Raw genomic sequence first — 16316 nt, 5'->3', positions numbered from 1 at the left:
GGTCACAGGTCACATATAGCACAGCATACAAGTACAGCGGCTTCACAGGCAAAGGGAGTTTGATGTATCCCTTTGTTTGTACATATTTTTTTATTTTTTTTTTATTTTTAATTTTCAATTTTTGTTCTTTTGTTATCTCCATTTTAATTGAAAATTATATATTTCGAAAATTTGCACTAAACTGTGGACGTTTCTAGAGACTTACTGGGATTTCACTCAGAATTGCAACATCCATTTGATTTGTTAACAGTTTTTAATGAAAATACTCTGTTGATTTGTATTAATGAAATTTGGCGTAAAATGTACTAATTGTAAAATATTGTTTACGATTTGCAAAACATGATGACTAGAGATGAGCGAACATACTTGTCCGAGCTTGATGCTCGATCGAGCATTAGCGTACTCGTAACTGCTCGTTGCTCGGACGAGTATTTCGCCCGCTCGAGAAAATGGCAGCTCCCGCCGTTTTGCTTTTTGGCGGCCAGAAACAGAGCCAATCACAAGCCAGGAGACTCTGCACTCCACCCAGCATGACGTGGTACCCTTACACGTGGATAGCAGTGGTTGGCTGGCCAGATCAGGTGACCCTGGAATAGACTAGCCCTGCCCGCGCTGCTCGGATCATTCTCTGTCTGGATGCCGCTAGGGAGAGAGCTGCTGCTGGTCAGGGAAAGCGTTAGGGTGTTATATTAGCTTACTGTTAGGCAGGAGTGATTCTACAAGAACCCAACAGCCCTTCTTAGGGCTACAATAACGTTATACTTTTTTTTTTTGTTTGCTTGTGGCTGGGCTTGCTGGCACTAGTAGTGCAGCTAGTACCATATTGTGAGGAATTAGCAGGGGGACTTGCTACCGTTGTGTTTAGCTCTTAGTGACGCACATATCCACCTCAAACACCGAAGTGGGAAAATTTATTAGGGGTTTGATTTCAATTAGGCACAGTCTGCCATTTCCTTTTTTATTTTACGTTTATTTTGTTTAATAACTCAGTGTCATCTCATCTGGCATAGTAGTGTGCTGTAATCCTTGGCTAGAAAATAGCCATAGGAGAATCCAAACGGCTTACTTACGCCTACAGTAGCGTTATATATATTTGATTTCTGGTTGATCTGCTGGTGGCTGTCCTTGCTGCAGTGCATCTACCAGCAAATTGTGAGCAATTTGGAGTGAGACTTGCGACCACTGTGTTTTGCGCTTAGTGACGCACATATCCATCGCAAAGACTGAAGTGGGAAAATTTATTAGGGGTTGGATTTCAATTAGGCACAGTCTGCCATTTCCTTTTTTATTTTACGTTTATTTTTTTCATAACTCAGCGTCATCTCATCTGGCATAGCAGTGTGCTTTCATACTTGGCTAGAAAATAGCCATAGCAATAGGATAGCATCGTTTGGTTTTAAAAACTAAAAAACACACAAAAAAAAAAAAAACATATAACTCTCATTTTCAAAATGTTTAACCCGAGGGCTAGGGGTAGAGGACGAGGGCGGGGACGTGGGCGTCCAACTACTGCAGGGGTCAGAGGCCGTGGTCCTGGGCGGGGTGAGACACCACCTGCTTATGAGGGAGCAGGGGAACGCCGCAGAGCTACACTTCCTAGGTTCATGTCTGAAGTTACTGGGACTCGTGGTAGAGCACTGTTGAGGCCAGAACAGTGCGAACAGGTGATGTCGTGGATTGCCGACAATGCTTCGAGCAATTTGTCCACCAGTCAGTCTTCCACGCAGTCCACCCATGTCACCGAAATCGGCACTCCTCCAGCTCCTGCACCTCAGCCTCCTCCCCCCCAGTCAGCCCCCTCCCAGCAAAATTTGCCATTTGAACCGGCATACTCTGAGGAACTGTTTTCTGGACCCTTCCCACAGTCACAAACCACTTGTCCGGTTGCTGATGAGCAATTTTCCGATGCCCAGGATTTCCACCAGTCGCAGTCTGTGGGTGATGATGACCTTGTTGACGTACTGGAAGAAGTGTGTAAAGAGGTGTCCGACGATGAGGAGACACAGTTGTCAGACAGTGGGGAAGTTGTTGTCAGGGCAGGAAGTCCGAGGGGGGAGCAGACTGAGGGATCGGAGGATGATGAGGTGACAGACCCAAGCTGGGTTGAGAGGCCGGGTGAACACAGTGCTTCTGAGACGGAGGAGAGTCCTCGACCAGAACAGGTTGGAAGAGGCAGTGGTGGGGCCAGACGGAGAGGCAGGGCCAGAGCTGGTGCATCAGCGCCAAATGTGTCAACTAGTGAAGCTCCCGTGGCGAGGGCTCCTGCGGCGAGGGCTAGATTTTCAGAAGTCTGGAGGTTCTTTAAGGAAACACCGGATGACCGACGGACTGTGGTGTGCCACATTTGCCAAACCAGGATCAGCAGGGGTTCCACCACTAATAGCTTAACTACCACCAGTATGCGCAGGCATATGAATGCTAAACACCCCACTCAGTGGCAACAAGCGCGTTCACCTCCGGCCGTGCACACCACTGCTCCTTCCCCTGTGTCAGCTGATAGTCAGCCCCCTGCCCAGGACCCTGCCACAAAAACCCCATCCTCGCCTCCACGATCCTCCACAGCATCCACCAGCGTTCAGCTCTCCATACCCCAGACGCTGGAGCGGAAACGCAAATATAGTGCAACCCACCCGCACGCCCAAGCCCTTAATGTGCACATCTCCAGATTGCTAAGCCTGGAGATGCTGCCCTATAGGCTAGTAGAGACCGAGGCCTTTCGCAACCTCATGGCGGCGGCCGCCCCTCGGTATTCGGTCCCCAGCCGCCACTACTTTTCCCAATGTGCCGTCCCAGCCCTGCACCAGCACGTGTCAGACAACATCATCCGTGCCCTGACCAACGCCGTTTCTGACAAGGTCCACCTGACCACGGACACGTGGACGAGTGCTGCCGGGCAGGGCCACTATATATCGCTGACGGCACATTGGGTTAACTTGGTGGAGGCTGGGACCGAGTCTGACCCTGCGGCTGGTCATATACTGCCGACGCCGAGGATTGCGGGGCCTACCTCGGTCCAGGTGTTTCAGGCCTACTATGCCTCCTCCTCCTCCCACCCCTCCTCCACCTCCTCCTCCGAACGACCATCCGTGGGCATGGCGCCATTAGTCGGTAGCTCTAGGCACAGCAGCAGTGCCGTCACTAAGCGACAGCAGGCGGTGCTCAAACTGCTGAGCCTAGGCGATAAAAGGCACACCGCCCAAGAACTATTACAGGGCATCACGGCGCAGACTGATCTGTGGCTGGCTCCGCTGAACCTGAAGCCAGGCATGGTTGTGTGTGACAACGGCCGTAACCTGGTGGCGGCTCTGCAACTCGGCAGACTGACACATGTGCCATGCCTGGCCCATGTGTTAAATCTGATAGTTCAGCGTTTCCTCAAGACATACCCCAATCTGTCTGATTTGCTCACGAAGGTGCGCCGCATCTGTGCGCATTTCAGGAAGTCCAGCACAGATGCTGCCACTCTCAGGGCAGCGCAGGGCCGCCTCCAACTGCCCGCTCACCGACTGTTGTGCGACGTGCCCACGAGGTGGAATTCAACACTGACCATGTTATCCAGAGTTTACCAGCAGCGCCGAGCGATTGTAGACTGCCAGATGTCAACTTCCACCAGAACTGGTAGTCAGGTCAGTCAGCTTCCTCAAGTCTACAATGAGGAGTGGACGTGGATGTCTGATATCTGTCAGGTGCTGAGTAACTTTGAGGAGTCAACACAGATGGTCAGTGGCGATGCCGCCATCATCAACCTCACCATCCCGCTGCTTGGCCTGTTGAAAAACTCTCTGGTCAGCATGAAGTCGGAAGCTTTGCGCTCCTCACAAGAGACGGGGGAAGAAGATTCCCTTGTTGATAGCCAAAGCACCCTCAGGTCTGTTTCTCAGCGCATATCGGAGGAGGTGGAGGAGGTGGAGGAGGATGAGGAGGAGAATGTTGGCGAGACACAAGAGGGGACCATTGTTGAGTCCTTCACTGTTGAGCGTGTATGGGCAGAAGAAGAGGAGTTGGAGGAGTTGGAGGAGGAGGAAATGGACAGTCAGGCCAGTGAGGGGAGTGAATTCTTGCGCGTTGGTACTCTGGCGCATATGGCAGATTTCATGCTAGGCTGCCTATCCCGTGACCCTCGCGTTCAAAGAATTTATTCCAGCACCGATTACTGGGTGTTCACTCTCCTGGACCCACGGTACAAGCAAAATCTTTCCACTCTCATCCCTGGAGAGGAAAGGAGTGTGAGAATGCATGAATACCAGCAGGCCCTGGTGCACAAGCTGAAACAGTATTTCCCTTCTGACAGCGCAAGCGGCAGAGTGCGTAGTTCTGCGGGACAAGTAGCGAGGGAGAGTAGGCGAGCAGGCAGCTTGTCCAGCACTGGCAAGGGTACGCTTTACAAGGCTTTTGCCAGCTTTATGTCACCCCAGCAAGACACTGTCACCTGTCCCCAGTCTCGGCAGAGTAGGGCTGATCTTTACAGAAAGATGGTGAGGGAGTACGTAGCTGACCATACCATCGTCCTAAATGATCACACAGCTCCCTACAACTACTGGGTTTCAAAGCTGGACATGTGGCACGAACTGGCGCTGTACGCCTTGGAGGTTCTTGCCTGCCCTGCCGCTAGCGTCTTGTCCGAGCGGGTTTTCAGTGCAGCTGGTGGCATCATCACCGATAAGCGTACACGCCTGTCGACTGACAGCGCTGACAGGCTGACGCTTATTAAGATGAATAAAGCCTGGATTTCTCCTAATTTCCAATCTCCACCAGGTGAAGGAAGCTCAACCTGAATAATTTATCCACTCCTCCTCCTCCTCATTTTCCTCCTTCTCCTCCTCTTTGTACAGTAAAGCAGAGGAAACTGGCTATTTTTTGACAGGGCCCACTGGCTCTAGCTATAGTACTTTATGCATTTAATTTTTCTGGAGGGCCACCGACCCGGTCCTCTGTTTTAAACAATTTTTGGGAGTGCCACATACAGGCACTCAATCTATTCAATTTTTCTGGAGGGCCACCTACCTGCTCCTCTGGTTTGAAAACTTTTTTGGACTGCCACATACAGGCACTCAATCTATTCCATTTTTATGGAGGGCCACCTACCTGCTCCTCTGGTTTGAAAACTTTTTTGGACTGCCACATACAGGCACTCAATCTATTCCATTTTTCTGGAGGGCCACCTACCTGCTCCTCTGGTTTGAAAACTTTTTTAGACTGCCACATACAGGCACTCAATCTATTCCATTTTTCTGGAGGGCCACCTACCTGCTCCTCTGGTTTGAAAACTTTTTTGGACTGCCACATACAGGCACTCAATCTATTCCATTTTTCTGGAGGGCCACCTACCTGCTCCTCTGGTTTGAAAACTTTTTTGGACTGCCACATACAGGCACTCAATCTATTCCATTTTTATGGAGGGCCACCTACCTGCTCCTCTGGTTTGAAAACTTTTTTGGACTGCCACATACAGGCACTCAATCTATTCCATTTTTATGGAGGGCCACCTACCTGCTCCTCTGGTTTGAAAACTTTTTTGGACTGCCACATACAGGCACTCAATCTATTCCATTTTTATGGAGGGCCACCTACCTGCTCCTCTGGTTTGAAAACTTTTTTGGACTGCCACATACAGGCACTCAATCTATTCCATTTTTATGGAGGGCCACCTACCTGCTCCTCTGGTTTGAAAACTTTTTTGGACTGCCACATACAGGCACTCAATCTATTCCATTTTTATGGAGGGCCACCTACCTGCTCCTCTGGTTTGAAAACTTTTTTGGACTGCCACATACAGGCACTCAATCTATTCCATTTTTATGGAGGGCCACCTACCTGCTCCTCTGGTTTGAAAACTTTTTTGGACTGCCACATACAGGCACTCAATCTATTCCATTTTTATGGAGGGCCACCTACCTGCTCCTCTGGTTTGAAAACTTTTTTGGACTGCCACATACAGGCACTATCCAAATTGAATTGTCTCCATAGCAGCCTCCACACGTTGTCTCCATTGCTACCTCCAAAAGTCGTCCATATAGCTGCCTCCATACATCGTCCCTTTATCAAACGAGGTGTGTCAGGCCGAAATTTGGGTTGTTTTCATGGATTCCACATCAAAGTTGTTAACTTTGTCGCCACCCTGCTGTGTTATCCACAAAATACACTGGCAAACTTTTACCATTTACGGATATTATTTCAGCGCTTCTTGCGCATCTGTTTACATTCCCCTCACCCGCCATATCCCAAACTTATAAGAACGCTACTACACTTGATCTTATACAAAAGGTTCTTAGAAGTGCTGTTTGGGGAGTAGCCTAGAGACAGGGGCTTGGATTGGCGAAAGCTCGCCTGGCAGCGGAGCGCCAGCTCCATGCCAAGAACCAACTAACATAGTTTTAACTGCAGCACCTTTAATCTACTACTAGTTCACTGCCTCCATACATGGCCGCCTTATCAAACGTGCTGTGTCAGGCAGAATTTTGGGTTGTTTTCATGGCTTCCACAACAAACTTGTTAACTTTGTCGCCACCCTGCTGTGTAATCCTCAAAATATACTGGCAAACTTTTACCATTTACGGATATTATTTCAGCGCTTCTTGCGCATCTGTTTACATTCCCCTCACCCGCCATATTCCAAACTTATAAGAACGCTATTACACTTAACTTGGTGCAGGCTGGGACCGAGTCTGACGCTGGGGCTGGTCATATACTGCCGACGCAGAGGATTGCGGGGCCTACCTCGGTCCAGGTGTTTCAGGCCTACTATGCCTCCTCCTCCTCCCACCCCTCCTCCACCTCCTCCTCCTCCGAATTACCATCCGTGGGCATGGCGCCATCAGTCGGTAGCTCTAGGCACAGCAGCAGTGCCGTCGCTAAGCGACAGCAGGCGGTGCTCAAACTGCTGAGCCTAGGTGATAAAAGGCACACCGCCCAAGAGCTATTACAGGGCATTCCACATCAAACTTGTTAACTTTGTCGCCACCCTGCTGTGTAAGCCACAAAATATACTGGAAAACTTTTTTCATTTACGGATATTATTTCAGCGCTTCTTGCGCAGATGTTTACATTCCCCTCACCCGCCATATCCCAAACTTATAAGAACGCTACTACACTTGATCTTATACAAAAGGTTCTTAGAAGTGCTGTTTGGGGAGTAGCCTAGAGACAGGGGCTTGGATTGGCGAAAGCTCGCCTGGCAGCGGAGCGCCAGCTCCATGCCAAGATCCAACTAACATAGTTTTAACTGCAGTACCTTTAATCTACTACTAGTTCACTGCCTCCATACATCGTCCCCTTATCAAACGTGCTGTGTCAGGCAGAATTTTGGATTGTTTTCATGGCTTCCATGTTAACTTTGTCGCCACCCTGCTGTGTAATCCACAAAATATACTGGCAAACTTTTATCATGTACCGATATTATTTGAGCGCTTCTTGCTCACCTCCTTTGGTTCCTCTCTGCCACCCATTGGTTTGAAGCCTGAGTCCATTTAGGGTATGTCGCCATGCCACTCTCTAGCCTGCCGCTGCTGCCGCTGCTGCCTCTGCATGCCGTCCCCTATAGTGTCAGGGTCAATTATTGCATGTTTTAGATGCTATCTAGCTTCATTCTGTCACTCTGTCATGGCCATGCTGTTGCCCATAATTTTGGCATAATGGTGCGATTAAGCAGCCTCAGAGGCATCCATGCATGCTGCCCCTGCTGTTTCCTGTCCATTTCCGTGGTGTTTCCATCCTTTTCTGAGGTTCCCAGGTGTTTGGCCAAGCTTCCCTGTGCAGAGCCTTGGTCCCCTTGAAAAATGCTCGAGTCTCCCATTGACTTCAATGGGGCTCGTTACTCGAAACGAGCACTCGAGCATCGGGAAAAGTTCGTCTCGAATAACGAGTACCCGAGCATTTTAGTGCTCGCTCATCTCTAATCAACACGTATGTTATCTGGAGCCCCTCCGGCTCATATGCACACAGTCCTTCATCCATGATGGAAGACGGCCTATAAGGAAATGTTCACTACAATGACAGATGGCAGTCACACCGTACAACACAAAATTCACCCACATAAGTGTGAAATTCAATTCAAGGCAGAAATGTCTGTGACCCAAAAATATTGGCTAGCATGAAACACATAAATAAGGCAAATTATTACAGATAATGTAATCACACATTATTTTGCAAGAGATATATTTAAATTACACTAATTCAAAATAAAGAAAGGTATAAATCCAAATTTTACAGCAGGGACAATTAATTAATGTAACCAATGAAATAAATTTCAGGGGCCACAAAATAACAAAGTTCACACAATTAATGTCAGCTAAGTTCTACTTACATTCATCTACTATGACTAACGATAATGGCTGCCGGCTAAAGGCAACATAACAGATGACATCAAAATACAAATAAGGTGACTGCCATTTGAAAGTTATATGTTAAACGCCGTTAAAGATTACTTATTTAATTCAAATGTATTTTATGCACATAATGTTAGAAATGAGATAAGGAAGTGACATGTGAACGGAGCCGTACAAATTCTAACTAGCAGCCAGATAGCAGCCAGTGTATGATAGCAGCCAGTGTATGATAGCAGCCAGTGTATGATAGCAGCCAGATAGCAGCCAGTGTATGATAGCAGCCAGTGTATGATAGCAGCCAGATAGCAGCCAGTGTATGATAGCAGCCAGTGTATGATAGCAGCCAGTGTATGATAGCAGCCAGATAGCAGCCAGTGTATGATAGCAGCCAGATAGCAGCCAGATAGCAGCCAGTGTATGATAGCAGCCAGTGTATGATAGCAGCCAGTGTATGATAGCAGCCAGTGTATGATAGCAGCCAGATAGCAGCCAGTGTATGATAGCAGCCAGTGTATGATAGCAGCCAGTGTATGATAGCAGCCAGATAGCAGCCAGTGTATGATAGCAGCCAGTGTATGATAGCAGCCAGTGTATGATAGCAGCCAGATAGCAGCCAGTGTATGATAGCAGCCAGTGTATGATAGCAGCCAGTGTATGATAGCAGCCAGATAGCAGCCAGATAGCAGCCAGTGTATGATAGCAGCCAGTGTATGATAGCAGCCAGAGTATGATAGCAGCCAGATAGCAGCCAGTGTATGATAGCAGCCAGTGTATGATAGCAGCCAGATAGCAGCCAGTGTATGATAGCAGCCAGTGTATGATAGCAGCCAGTGTATGATAGCAGCCAGATAGCAGCCAGTGTATGATAGCAGCCAGTGTATGATAGCAGCCAGTGTATGATAGCAGCCAGATAGCAGCCAGTGTATGATAGCAGCCAGTGTATGATAGCAGCCAGTGTATGATAGCAGCCAGATAGCAGCCAGATAGCAGCCAGTGTATGATAGCAGCCAGTGTATGATAGCAGCCAGATAGCAGCCAGTGTATGATAGCAGCCAGTGTATGATAGCAGCCAGTGTATGATAGCAGCCAGATAGCAGCCAGTGTATGATAGCAGCCAGTGTATGATAGCAGCCAGTGTATGATAGCAGCCAGATAGCAGCCAGATAGCAGCCAGTGTATGATAGCAGCCAGTGTATGATAGCAGCCAGATAGCAGCCAGTGTATGATAGCAGCCAGATAGCAGCCAGATAGCAGCCAGTGTATGATAGCAGCCAGTGTATGATAGCAGCCAGTGTATGATAGCAGCCAGATAGCAGCCAGTGTATGATAGCAGCCAGTGTATGATAGCAGCCAGTGTATGATAGCAGCCAGATAGCAGCCAGATAGCAGCCAGATAGCAGCCAGTGTATGATAGCAGCCAGTGTATGATAGCAGCCAGTGTATGATAGCAGCCAGTGTATGATAGCATCCAGTGTATGATAGCAGCCAGATAGCAGCCAGTGTATGATAGCAGCCAGTGTATGATAGCAGCCAGTGTATGATAGCAGCCAGATAGCAGCCAGTGTATGATAGCAGCCAGTGTATGATAGCAGCCAGTGTATGATAGCAGCCAGATAGCAGCCAGTGTATGATAGCAGCCAGTGTATGATAGCAGCCAGATAGCAGCCAGTGTATGATAGCAGCCAGTGTATGATAGCAGCCAGTGTATGATAGCAGCCAGTGTATGATAGCAGCCAGTGTATGATAGCATCCAGTGTATGATAGCAGCCAGATAGCAGCCAGTGTATGATAGCAGCCAGTGTATGATAGCAGCCAGATAGCAGCCAGTGTATGATAGCAGCCAGTGTATGATAGCAGCCAGATAGCAGCCAGTGTATGATAGCAGCCAGTGTATGATAGCAGCCAGTGTATGATAGCAGCCAGTGTATGATAGCAGCCAGATAGCAGCCAGTGTATGATAGCAGCCAGTGTATGATAGCAGCCAGATAGCAGCCAGTGTATGATAGCAGCCAGTGTATGATAGCAGCCAGTGTATGATAGCAGCCAGTGTATGATAAGCAGCCAGTGTATGATAAGCAGGCAGTGTATGATAAGGTGTTTCATACAATTACATATTGAATACATTTATTTTTTGGAATTACATTCACGTGTTTTAATTAAATGAACTTTTGGCACAATGGCCATTTGCATTTTACGGCCAGATCGAAGAGTGCGAGTAATGGGTATAATTTTTTTTTTTTTTGTTTTGGGCGGGGAAATAGTTGGCACATTCTCAGCTACATTGGAAGAGGCTGAAGGAATTTGTGGTGATCCTGGTACAATAGGTGAGAGGGGTGGCGAAAATGTTACTTCAGTTTGACTAGAAGCAGTGTTTTGTGAAGCAAGTATGTTTGACTGGACACTTGAAAAAGGATACGGTGAGCCATGGCTAGTCGATGGCTGAGGGGAGAATTGTGCACTTGCAATACTAAGGCCTCTTGCACACTAGCGTTGCGTTTCACGTCAGGGTGCAATGCGTGAAAAACTGACGTTTTTGGCTGCGTTTTTGTTCCATTTTTCCTTGGAGTAATTAGCGTTTTTGCGTTTTTCACGCGCGTGTTGTTAGTGTTTTTTTTGCGTTTTCGGCGCATTTTTCACGCGCGAGTCAATGGGAGACTCAAGCATTTTTCAAAGGGACCATGGTTTTGGATTAAAATGGGTTATTTAATTGAAAAATAATGTCTTCTGATAATTTGCAAACATCTGCGATCTATTCTTCACTGTTCCCCGTGTATATTATCTCCCGACAAGTTAGCAGATGTGAAGAACAGTGAAGAATAGAATAAAAACAGTGACCACAGGATCATTTAAGATAAAAACACAGTGCAGAACACAGTGCAGAATAGATTACAGATGTTCGGCACATCTGCTTACTTGTCGGGAGATACGCGCGGAACGGCGCGAACAAAATAGCATGTGAAGAACAATATATATGTGTGTGAAGAACACATTGCAGATGTTTAAATACATCTGCAATGTCTTCTTCACACATATATATTGTTCTTCACATGCTATTTTGTTCGCACCGTTCCGCGCGTATCTCCCGACAAGTAAGCAGATGTGCCGAACATCTGTAATCTATTCTGCACTGTGTTCTGCACTGTGTTTTTATCTTAAATGATCCTGTGGTCACTGTGTACAATGTTTTTATTCTATTCTTCACTGTTCTTCATTGTGTTTTTTTAATTAAATGATCGTTCGCGAGCAGGGGAAATACTGTTATACTGGTCACCTAGCAACCCTTACGTTTAAAACGCATTGCACTCGCATTGCACTTGCAATGATTGCGAGTGCAATGCGTTTTTGATGCATCTCCATAGACTTGAATGGGGCGTGAAAAACGCACGTGACTCGCAAAAATAGAGCATGCTGCGATTTTGACGCGCGTGCAAACGAACGCAAGCACGCGCGTGCAAAACCACGCAAATGAAGAAAGACCCATTGAATACAATGGGACAGAGTGCAATGCAAGTTCTGCGCGTCAAATGCACGCGCAGAACTCGCGCGTGAAAAACGCCAGTGTAGGAGGGGCTTAAGTGGGCTTGAATGAATATAAGGAGGTGTGTGCGGAGCATGTTTGGGTGACATCCAACTGAGAAGAGAATGATTCAGATTTTGAACATCAGATCTGAGTCCATGGATAAAACCTTCATATTACGCAGAACAACTACAGAGAGTCGGCTGACCTGAAAATCTGGGCTCAGTCAGAACCAACGGAGAACTTCAGGCATGGAAAAGGGAAACGAAAGGAAATGAACTCCGGCTCCAGCTATGGGCAAAAGTACAAGTCTTCCAGCTTATTATTTAGTTACATCATATGGGCAGAAACACGAAATGGTGAGGATACAAGTGCGCAAGACCTCTGACAGCCCACGCAGCGGCTCCTTCGAGGTCTGTACAGCCGGAGAGTTACTTCTATTGGTTCTGGTAATCAGATTGTAGCGCTTGTGGTCAACAGGACATTGAAAATCTTCTTTAGCAAGAAAATACATATACAGTCGGTCCCCAGGTTACGTACAGGATAGGTTCTGTAGGTTCTTAAGTTGAATTTGTATGTAAGTCAGAACTGTATATTTTAAAATTGTAGCTCCAGACAAATTTTTTTTGTCTCTGTAACAATTGGATTTTAAAAATTTTGGGTTGTCATAAGAACCAGGATTGACACTAAAGCTTAACTGCCTACACCTCTGACAACTGTTATAGCTGATTATTGTAGCCTAAGGCAAAAGTACAGTAAATTACCAAAATCCAGAGGTCGTCTGTAAGTCAGGTTTTCTAAAATAGAGGACCGCCTGTAAATGACTTGTGGTGTGAAGGTATCACCCATACATTATGGTAGGGTGAAGGGATGGAGACGGTGGTGCTCTGAGTTATTATCCTGGGAATTTCCGGATAGAAATTGTACCATATATGCTCGAGTATAAGCCGAGGCCCTTAATTTTAACACTAAAAACTGGGAAAATCCATGGACTCAAGAAAAATCCTAGTATATAGCCAGCCAGACCATGCCACCCAGTATTTAGCCTGCCAGCCCCTGCCCCCCCAGTATATAGCCTGCCAGCCCCTGCCCCCCAGTATAAAGCCTGCAGCCCCTACCCCCCAGTATATAGCCTGCAGCAACTGCCCCCCAGTATATAGCCTGCAGCCCCTGCCACACAGTATATACCCTGCAGCTCCTGCCCCCCAGTATATACCCTACAGCCCCTGCCCCCCAGTATACACCCAGCCAGACCATGCCACCCAGTATAGTCTGCAGCCCCTGCTCCCCCTGTATATACCCTGCAGTCCCCGCCCCTTGTATATACCCTGCAGTCCCTGATCCCCCTGTATATACCCTGCAGTCCCCGCCCCTTGTATATACCCTGTAAGAAAAAAATTAAATGTGCACTCTCCTTCTGACGCCCCCTCCTGCAGTTTCTGTTCTTTCTATCGATGTTCCAGCCTCAGATCTGTGTCCCCGTACGGTCCATCACATGCACCATAATGTTAGCAGCACGCTGACGTCACAGTATATGCTGACATTGGCAAGTGGCTGACACCGAGCAATGGACTGCCCGGGGACACGGAGCCGAAGCAGCGATGGAAAGAAGAGGACCTGGTGGTGGTGGGGTGTCGGAATGTGCTCTAAAGCTCGGTAATTACTTGGATGAATGTAAATTTGGCACTAAACTACCTCTATTTATAATTGTGGATTCTAGTTGGGTTGAAATTTTACATAACCGGAATCTTTAGTATTTATAGAAAATCAAATACAGATATCGAAAATCTATTTTTAAAAAAGTAATAATCAATGGTTATCATAACAAGCTATAAAACTATGGACATTATTTTTATCCATAGTTCTACAGGTTTTATGGCTCACGGCTATTGTAGTATTGTGTGCGACTCCTTATTTTCCAGAAGCTTCCAGAATTTTCCTGGATCTTATGACAATCCAACATTTTTTAAATCAAATTGTCACAGAGACCAAAAAAGAATTTGTGTGGAGCTACAATTATTACTGCCTGTGCTGTGAATGTAACACATTTTGGAGATTCTGTTCATGTAACATAATGGGGCACATTTACTTACCCGGTTCGTTCGCGATCCAGCGGCGCGTTCTCTGCACTGGATTCGGGTCCGGCCGGGATTCATCAATGCAGTTCCTCTGACGTCCACCAGGTGGCGCTGCTGCGCTGAAGTCCGCTGGAATGCCTCGAAATACACCGGCCTATCCAAGATGAAGGTGAGTGAAATTTTCGCGACACAAATTTTTTTTTAAATGCGGCGGTTTTTCCGAATACGTCGGGTTTTCGTTCGGCCACGCCCCCCGATTTCCGTCGCGTGCATACCGGCGCCGATGCGCCAAATTCCGATCGCGTGCGCCAAAAACCCGGGGCAATTCAGGTACAATCGGCGCAAATCGGAAATATTCGGGTAACACGTCGGGAAAACGCGAATCGGGCCCTTAGTAAATGACCCCCAATATCATTATAAATGGAGGAAGGAAAAGACTCGGGATCCACAAGAAAAGCGACTGATGTGCAACAAAGGACAATCTTTATTAATCCACCGACATGTGACAAGGATGTAATAATAGTAACAGTAGTCTCCGTCACCCGAACACAAAGATTTATCCCAAGAAATCATGGAAAGGAGGAGGACAAATCCCTGGAGGTGATGGAAAGCACCAGGAGCACCGGGAAAGAATCCACCATCACGTCCTGGGATCGGCTTCTTCAGTATCTGATCCTCATGTTTGGTTTTTTTCTTTGCAGTTTCCTGACTTCTTCCTTCTCCTCTTCAGATAATCCATTGCCCCCCAAGCTAAAAGAGGAAGCAGAGGCCGGTACTGGGGACGTGGTATCACAGAGGGTTCTCATCATCTCAGATCACACAATTATTTCATCTAATATCCAGAGCTTTACTCTACAAACTACATGAAGACACCGTCCAGGACACACATTCACACATGGACTGGAATCTGACTAAAGTAAAAATATAATTTCTATAAAAATGTACAAATGAAAGGCAGAAATGGCTTCTCCTCCAGGATTCAGCACAATGTTTAATATATAAAACTCTGAAAAGAATGAGAGCAAAGAGACATGAAGAATCGCAGGATGTCCACTACATAATATAAGTGCCAAGTATAAGGGTACACATACTCACTGTGCTGTATATAGGGTACACATACTCACTGTGCTGTATATAGGGTACACATACTCACTGTGCTGTATATAGGGTACACATACTCACTGTGCTGTATATAGGGTGCAGCTCCTCACTGTGCTGTATATAGGGTACAGCTCCTCACTGTGCTGTATATAGGGTACACATACTCACTGTGCTGTATATAGGGTACACATACTCACTGTGCTGTATATAGGGTACACATACTCACTGTCCTGTATATAGGTGCAGCTCCTCCCTGTGCTGTATATAGGGTACACATACTCACTGTGCTGTATATAGGGTACACATACTCACTGTGCTGTATATAGGGTACACATACTCACTGTGCTGTATATAGGGTGCAGCTCCTCCATGTGCTGTATATAGGGTGCAGCTCCTCCCTGTGCTGTATATAGGGTACACATACTCACTGTCCTGTATATAGGGTGCAGCTCCTCCCTGTGCTGTATATAGGGTACACATACTCACTGTGCTGTATATAGGGTGCAGCTCCTCACTGTGCTGTATATAGGGTGCAGCTCCTCACTGTGCTGTATATAGGGTACACATACTCACTGTGCTGTATATAGGGTACACATACTCACTGTGCTGTATATAGGGTACACATACTCACTGTGCTGTATATAAGGTACACATACTCACTGTGCTGTATATAGGGTGCAGCTCCTCACTGTGCTGTATATAGGGTGCAGCTCCTCATTGTGCTGTATATAGGGTACACATACTCACTGTGCTGTATATAGGGTGCAGCTCCTCACTGTGCTGTATATAGGGTACACATACTCACGGTGCTGTATATAGGGTGCAGCTCCTCACTGTGCTGTATATAGGGTACACATACTCACTGTGCTGTATATAGGGTACAGCTCCTCACTGTGCTGTATATAGGGTACAGCTACTCCATGTGCTGTATATAGGGTACACATACTCACTGTGCTGTATATAGGGTACACATACTCACTGTGCTGTATATAGGGTGCAGCTCCTCCCTGTGCTGTATATAGGGTGCAGCTCCTCCCTGTGCTGTATATAGCATACAGCTCCTCACGGTGCTGTATATAGGACTACAGCTCCTCACTGTGCTGTATATAGGGTACACATACTCACTGTGCTGTATATAGGGTGCAGCTCCTCATTGTGCTGTATATAGGGTACACATACTCACTGTGCTGTATATAGGGTGCAGCTCCTCATTGTGCTGTATATAGGGTACACATACTCACTGTGCTGTATATAGGGTGCAGCTCCTCCCTGTGCTGTATATAGAGAATAGCTCCT

At 47.0% G+C, this 16316-nt stretch overlaps 1 protein-coding gene across 1 annotated transcript in view; it reads right to left on the bottom strand.

The window, feature by feature from the left end:
• Positions 1-14581: 14581 nt before the first annotated feature.
• Positions 14582-16316, bottom strand: part of LOC140068888 (NACHT, LRR and PYD domains-containing protein 3-like) — a 119775-nt gene continuing 118040 nt past the window's right edge. Inside the window, exon 10 of the mRNA XM_072114249.1 lies at positions 14582-14669. Within this exon, the coding sequence (XP_071970350.1) occupies positions 14582-14669 (88 nt within the window). The remainder of the gene's footprint in view (positions 14670-16316) is intronic.

The sequence above is a fragment of the Engystomops pustulosus genome, chromosome 7 (genome assembly GCF_040894005.1).
Source record: "Engystomops pustulosus chromosome 7, aEngPut4.maternal, whole genome shotgun sequence".
NCBI lineage: Eukaryota > Metazoa > Chordata > Amphibia > Anura > Leptodactylidae > Engystomops > Engystomops pustulosus.
This window is presented reverse-complemented; position numbering and strand designations above follow the sequence as displayed.